The sequence below is a fragment of the Lathyrus oleraceus genome, chromosome 7 (genome assembly GCF_024323335.1).
Source record: "Lathyrus oleraceus cultivar Zhongwan6 chromosome 7, CAAS_Psat_ZW6_1.0, whole genome shotgun sequence".
In the NCBI taxonomy this organism is placed as follows: domain Eukaryota; kingdom Viridiplantae; phylum Streptophyta; class Magnoliopsida; order Fabales; family Fabaceae; genus Lathyrus; species Lathyrus oleraceus.
In genome coordinates this window covers 235,363,128-235,370,703 of record NC_066585.1, presented here as the reverse complement: position 1 = coordinate 235,370,703, position 7,576 = coordinate 235,363,128, and the positions used below count along the sequence as shown (strand labels likewise).

The 7,576-nt window shown below is 34.4% G+C and overlaps 1 protein-coding gene across 1 annotated transcript; it reads left to right on the top strand.

Annotated features, from left to right (window-relative positions):
- Window positions 1–1,947: 1,947 nt before the first annotated feature.
- Window positions 1,948–3,622, top strand: LOC127101550 (transcription factor MYB106). The gene is made up of 3 exons (XM_051038995.1): window positions 1,948–2,148; window positions 2,241–2,370; window positions 2,486–3,622. Exons 1-3 carry the CDS (start codon window positions 2,016–2,018, stop codon window positions 3,438–3,440), a joined length of 1,218 nt encoding a protein of 405 aa, XP_050894952.1. The 5' UTR covers window positions 1,948–2,015; the 3' UTR covers window positions 3,441–3,622.
- The last annotated feature ends 3,954 nt before the right edge of the window (window positions 3,623–7,576 follow it).

The following is a 7,576-nucleotide window of genomic DNA, read 5'->3' as shown; positions in this document are numbered from 1 at the left end:
TCTGCTTCCACCCAATAACACTGAGCAACTTCAACAAACGGTACCAGACCTTGGCACTCCTTTCAGACCATGTCTTCTCAACTATCATGAAAAGGATAATGTTGATCATCAATTCGAGAATGACTTCAGAAGTCGATGTGATCCCTAAGCTCCCTATCACTATGATCTCATTCGTTCACCTCTCTAAAGGAATTACTAAAATAACGAGTTCTTTGTTCATCTCGGGCAACCTCATCGGATTCCACAACTAAAAAGGGTCATAAGGGAGAAGAGGGTCTGACATTGAACCCCTAATGACATGACTACCATAGTTTATCCCTTCATCTCCTTAAAAATAATTATATGTATTCTGACAGATGAGAACTAGAAGGTTCACTACCATATTCAACATAATCTTCGTCAGATCCTGACAATAAATAGTATAAGGTTTGCAATTGGTAGGTTAACATCTAAATGGTCGATGTTAGGAATTTATGGGTTCATTAGAAGCATCACCACCACTAGGCATATCTAATATATTTGCACGTGCATCTCCTATGATGGCCATGACTAAAACGACAAAAGGGAAACAAATAACTAGAAACAAGAAAGAGAGAAATTGTACTCGAAGAAGTCGAAAACAAATGTAACTGTTAAAAGTGAGGAGGCTCTGAGGTTACAAGGAACCAAAAAATGTAGGACCCAAAGAAGAAAAGAGGAAATATAAGAGTTTAAAGAAGGGAAGAAGCTTATGGGTTGCGCAAATAGTGAAAAAGGCGTTTGAAATACTAAGTGACCCTTATATATGAGAGGAAGACAGGTTAGTCAATGACGCAAAATGAAATAAATTGGGAAGACAAAAAATAACAGTTGAATTTTACCTCGGGAATAAAACAACATTTGATTGCACTTGAGCATCTTAGAAAAAAATGCCACACTATAGTCTAAAAACCTAGATCCACATGTTAGAAAGATCTTGCGAAATATCTCAACGATGAGACTAAGATTCAATGCACTTATTTCCTGGGTTACTCACGGCAACTGCCGAACCTCTTCCACTTCTTCAAGAAGCGGCCCCGATACGAAGAGCCCAACCCAATTTTCCAAAAGACTTCCCGTTGTTATGCCACAAGAAGCCTTAGGGACAACCGTTCTAGGCTAACCAAAGGTCCAACAAGAGAATGACCAAATCATCGGTCCAATTCCATTTTGCTAGAACAAGGAATATATAATCCAACCATGTTGCATACTTTCGCACCCGATCCGGGCCATGGATCTCTGACCATTGGATATCATCTAACCATCTCCTGCATTCTAAGTCATGAAGCATTGGACACCTTAATCAACTTTCATATAAGATGTCTCATGGGAAGGTGTGATTCAAATCCACTCACTCTCATATTATTCCTTATTCTTTTACCATGTCAAAGTACTAACCTTGAACATCAACTCCATCTCCGCCATACTGAAACCTACTATCCCAATTCAAAATTTAATCTCACCGTCTCACTAGCCATTTTTGATTCTCAAGCAAATATATATATATATATATATATATATATATATATATATATATATATATATATATATATATATATATATATATATATATATATATATATATATATATATATATATATATATATATATATATATATATATATATATATATATATATATATATATATATATATATATATATATATATATATATATATATATATATATATATATATATATATATATCCTTTTGAAGTAAATGAATAAATATGTTTAGCTATCGAATATTATGATCTTTGCATAAGTATCCGTTTCGCAGGTACCGGTGTGAAAAATAAAGATACAAAACCTCACTTAAAAAGTCACGTACAGTGCATATTAATAACCTGTACAACCATATGCTACATTTATCCTCTATATATAACGCCATTCTCCTAGAGTTCTCCATCATTGAACAATTTATTAGTTTTTGTCTTATTCTCTCTTTTCATTCCACTGCCAATCTTTTGCTAGAAAGCAACACTGCTGTCTGAAAAATGGGTAGGTCACCTTGCTGCGAGAAAGTTGGATTGAAGAAAGGTCCATGGACTTCTGAAGAAGACCAAAAACTCATTGCTTACATCGAAGAATTTGGTCATGGAAGCTGGCGTGCATTACCTTCAAAAGCTGGTATTTGTTCAAATATATTTATCAACATTCTATATATCTTTTATGATACATAATATTTGCTTACATTATTTTTTATGTATTGATTGTTAAAGGGCTTCAAAGATGTGGTAAGAGCTGCAGACTAAGGTGGACTAACTACCTTCGACCAGACATCAAACGAGGAAAGTTCAGTTTACAGGAAGAGCAAACCATTATTCAACTTCATGCACTTCTCGGAAACAGGTAAAGTTCTATTCTAGTAGTACTAGTAAATGCCACTGATACTACTACTAGTATTTTGTATCTGTAACATGATTACTGCATAATGTTGATGATTGGTTTGGTTGCACAAACATAGATGGTCAGCCATAGCAGCTCAACTTCCAAGGAGAACAGACAACGAGATAAAAAACTATTGGAACACACATCTCAAGAAAAGACTAACAAGAATGGGAATAGACCCCACAACTCACAAACCAAAAACCGATACCATATCTGGTGGTGGAAGTAGCAACTGTCAGTACTCCAAAGACTCCGCAAATCTCAGCCACATGGCTCAATGGGAAAGTGCTCGCTTAGAAGCTGAAGCCAGACTTGTTAGAGAAACCAACAAAATGAAAGTTCAAAGACAGCTCGAGTTTGAATCGTCCAAACCTCAAACACCTGCCAGACTTTTTCTCAACAAAATCACACCACTTGTTCAACCTTCACTTCCACCTTGTCTTGATATTCTCAAAGCATGGCAGAGTTCTTGGTCCAACTCCAAACCAATACAAAGCAACGAAACCTCAAACAGCAGCAAAATGCATAGTATGTATGCTATGATGTTGTCTAATGATGAGAATCTTGAATCTCCAACATCTACTTTGAACTTCCCTGGAACAACTCTGCTTCCTCTCCCTCCTCTTCCTCTTCCTGTCCATGTTCCTGTTTCTGTTCCTATGACCAACAACAACGTTGTCCCGTTTCATCAAACTCCACTTTCTTTACCCGACAGCACTAACAATGATGATGAGATATGGAAACAATTCAGTTTAACAAAACAGAACACAGAAGTTGATCATGAAGATGATGATATAATGGCGGCTGTGGAAGCTTTTAGATCATCATGTGGTGGATTTGACAATAACATCCCTCCAATTTCATCCGATGTTCTTCAAGCTCTCGCGAATGGTGGCGGTGGGGATCATGAAAACTTGGATGAAAGCAGCAGCATGATGTGTAACGTGAATCTGGAAGAGAATAAGCATTATTGGAATAGCATACTTGGTTTGGTCAATGAATCTGATGATTTGAACATTGTTCTAGGATGAAGCTTGAGTTTTAGGTAACTGTACTGTAGTAGCTATAGTTATGGTAGCTGTTTAGCTATATAGGACTTAATTAGGGTAGTTTAATGAGTTGATAAAAAGGCAATATCAACTTCATTTGGTCAAAAAAAACACTTGTTTTAAGTTTTAACACTTGCTGCTTCTTCTTTGTAGTTGTTGTTTTAGGGAAGAAAAATGTTTAGACTAGTTTTTATTATCAATTTTAATAGTTTAGTAAAAAAAATGTCACATCATCTCTACTATCATGCTACATATTGTCATATTACTTTTTATATTTAAAATTTATGAATTAACTTTATCTACAATGTTGACATCAACAAAACTTCATGATGTCAACCATTTTCTTACTTTTAATTGTACTATCTAAGTTTGAAACTAAATATAAATGCAAGTGAATCTCTCACCTATAGTAGCATATGTCTAAATCTAAATATAAATGCAAGTGAATCCCTCACCTATAGCAGCCTAAGTTTAAAACTAAATATAAGTGCAATAGAATCTCTCACATGTAGTATTGTCTCCATCAGTTTTATATTATAATAATAATAATAATGTAAAATTAAATAGAAGAGCAATCATCCAAAGATGATATTATCTAGAAGTCAAATTCCAGCATCTTCTCTCTAAGAGAAAAATTAAAAAATTAAAAAAGTTTTGGACCGATCATATTAACCTCGGACAACCACCCTGAAGAAGGTACAATCCTTTTAGAATTTTCTCAGCGTGCTAGGACTATCCTATTGATGAATATAGAGGTTCCAAACTTCATGTGATCGAACAACTCTCCGCAATTCACATCTAACTAATAGTAAGTGTGTTATTTCTATTATATGTAGAGAGTGTACCAATTTAAGTTAAATTCAAACTTCGAAAGTCAACAAAATATGTTAGCTTTGGTCTAATCGAGAGTAAAGTCAAATTTCAAAAGTCGATAAAAATATATTAGCTTCGGCAAGACAGACGCTAAAGTCAAATTTCAATATTCAGCAAATCATGTATATTGTGGGTCTAACCAACACATAAGTCAAGATTTGTGAAGTCAACTTTAAACGTCCATTGAAGTTGTCCAAAATTTTAAAATATATGTTTTTCCAATACGAATTACAGATGCGGACCAACATAAACCATCATGCGTCGTGCTTTATCGAAACCGACAATCAGAAAACTACAATAAAGAAATAAAGAAAATAATCAAAAAAAAAATCAGATAATATTTGGTAGACAACATTAATGAACCATAAATAATGTTGTTATTAATCAAAATATTTTGAGAGAAAAAGAATGAACCAAGAATAACACCGATCAAACCTAATAACATAAAAAATAGGAATAACATAAAAAATAGCCTATTTTAAATGGGAGTGAACTTGGTAAGAAAATGGATTTGTGGGTCATCTCATTATAGAAGTAAGTTTTTCTCAATCACCGTCAAATTTTCCTCCTTTACTTCTCTTCCACCTATTTTTAAGTATCACTTGATTTGATATTATTCTCATAATTTATCAATAACTCACAAGTATTAGTGCTCAATTCAAGGTTATAACAAGAAAACTCAACATCACCATTTATCAAGTCATATTAAGATCATTTCCTGTCTTCACAACTATAGGCATGTTTAACAGTGAAGATAATACTATTAGTGCAAGAAAATGAAACAATCATATTTAACATAAGTAAAAATGTCAAAATTAAATAATGAAATTAAATTTCAAGCGGGTGTCAATGAGGCATTTCTAGCTTTTTCGATCGGCCTTATCTAGAGTAACACCACCCCCGAGATAATCAATGTCGTTGATGAAACTCATCAATCTCTTCTTCTTGGGAAAGGTCATGTTACTTGTATACATATAACTCGTTTCCCATGAGGAAATGACCATTGGTCCAGTACTTGGGGAACAACTCAACACATCCGTCCTACGCTCCACCTCTGACAATACATACAGTTGCATGGACTTTTGGATGGATATGGGTAACTAGAGAGAATCAATCTTCAAATTGTTGCAAGCTCTCAGGAAAGGCCCCAAAACCCCAGATGGTCGACACCAGAGAAACTAAATCTCTACTCTGCGTTCAAGTCGTAGGGCCACAATAAAATTGAAAGAGATGAAAGAAAGGAGTAAGAAGAGGATTCCCCTTCAACTTTTTACACCGGTAATGGAAAGATTTCACATACGCCTAGCTTGTTGAGTAAAGTTGCGACAGAGCCACTAACAGATGCTTAAGAACTTTCACCTCAAAAGCAATAAAGGGCATGCGAAGGCCCATGGCCGAGAAGGTGCATTCATAAAATTTAATGGTGTAATCGCCGTCACTACAAATTTTGTCATTTTTATTGGGGGTCAAGACACCCCAATTAGAAGATGGACCAAATTCAAGAAAGGTTCCATCAAGATTACCCTCTTCAAATTGTCGCCTCTGCTTGATCACTCGCCTCTATCACCATCGATCCGCCTTGTTGCACCTCCTCCGCTAGCCAAAGAATATGGTAGTATTGAAAATATTTTTTCTCTTTTCTCACTTGATATTTTAAGTAATATTACTAAAATTCTTCACATTTACTTTAAACCAATGATGATGTCAATTTGACCAACAACCACCATGCTGATATCTTCAAAGCTTTAATCACTCTTCAAAATTTTTTATCAAGTCCAAGCATTGCTTGAAACATGATCTTGGAAATGATTTAAGGAGCATATAGGCTGGATTTTTGTTTAGGGAACTTTCTGAACCCCAATCTCATTTGACTTTATCATGTCCCTTATAAAGTGTAAATTAATATCAATATTTTTTTTCCATTTCATGATAAATTTGATGATTGTCCAAGTAAATGGAACTTTGACTATCACAATTTATCTTCACATATTCATGAGTGATCCATAACTTCCCAATCATGACTCTTATCTATATGACTTCCTTGACACTTCAACAAGGGCAATTTATTTTTCCGGAGTAGTAGATAACACGACCAATGATTGTTGATTGACCTTCTAGATTTTGGTTGTTCCAAACAACTTAAATATAAAATTTGATAAGGATTTTCTAGTGTTCATATTAACTGCATAGTGTAAATCTACAAAACCCTCCAAAGCATCTTCCTCTTGATTTGTCTTTGTGTACCTCAACACCCACTTCAAAGCCTCCCAATGAACCTAACCAGGATTTGTCCTAAACAAAACCATACCATACATAATGTTTCAAACCATACTTGCATAGGGAGTAATCTCCATCATCTTCCTCCCTTCCTCTATTTGAGGTCATTTCTTAACTAAAAGCTTCATGTGTTGATCCAAAGAGTGTTGGCAAGTTTAACATCTTGCATTCTAGACCACTCCATTACTTTCTTTAAGTAACTAAATTGGGATAAGAAAAGATCACTCTTCTTGCAATTTCTCATTATATCAAATACCAACGATTCTTTTAGCTTCACAAAGATTTTTAATCTCAATTTCACCATTCAATATCTCCTTCAGTTTACTGATCTCTATCTTTCTAGAGCTTACCTTAAACCCTAGTTCATCAATTCTTGAAATAACTTCATTCTTAAATATCCATTTGCATCTAACCATAATTTATTTCTTGGATTGTCTCATGAGCTCCCAAATATGATTCTTCATTAGTGAATTCATCTCATCATTTACCTATACCAATTATCTTTGACTATATTTTCTTTTGATGACTTCCTTGAAGGTATTTGGTTCTAAGTTTTGCATCCCTTCAGCCACATTCAAATTATAACAAATAATATCAACATAATTGTACCTTTGAGGTGGTACAATCTTCCTTCTAACTCTACCACAAGCCAATTGATAAAATATGAGGCATTATAGGTTGCTCTTTAATAGTACTAGAAACAAGATCTCAACTATCCTCACACCTTTAGACTGACTAGTAGAAACATCCACCTAAAACTAAGTTTTCTTCACCATAATTTCCAATTCTTTAAGCTCGAGGTCTTTGCACTTCATCCCCATAAAGGGCTTATCAAAAGTAACATCTCTTCTTATGATACATTTTAATCCTCTGCGATACTTCTTTCGTTATTTGTAACAAATCATCCTTTCAAGATAACCAATGAAGACACACTTCACAATTCTAACATTAAGTTTATCTTGCTTTAT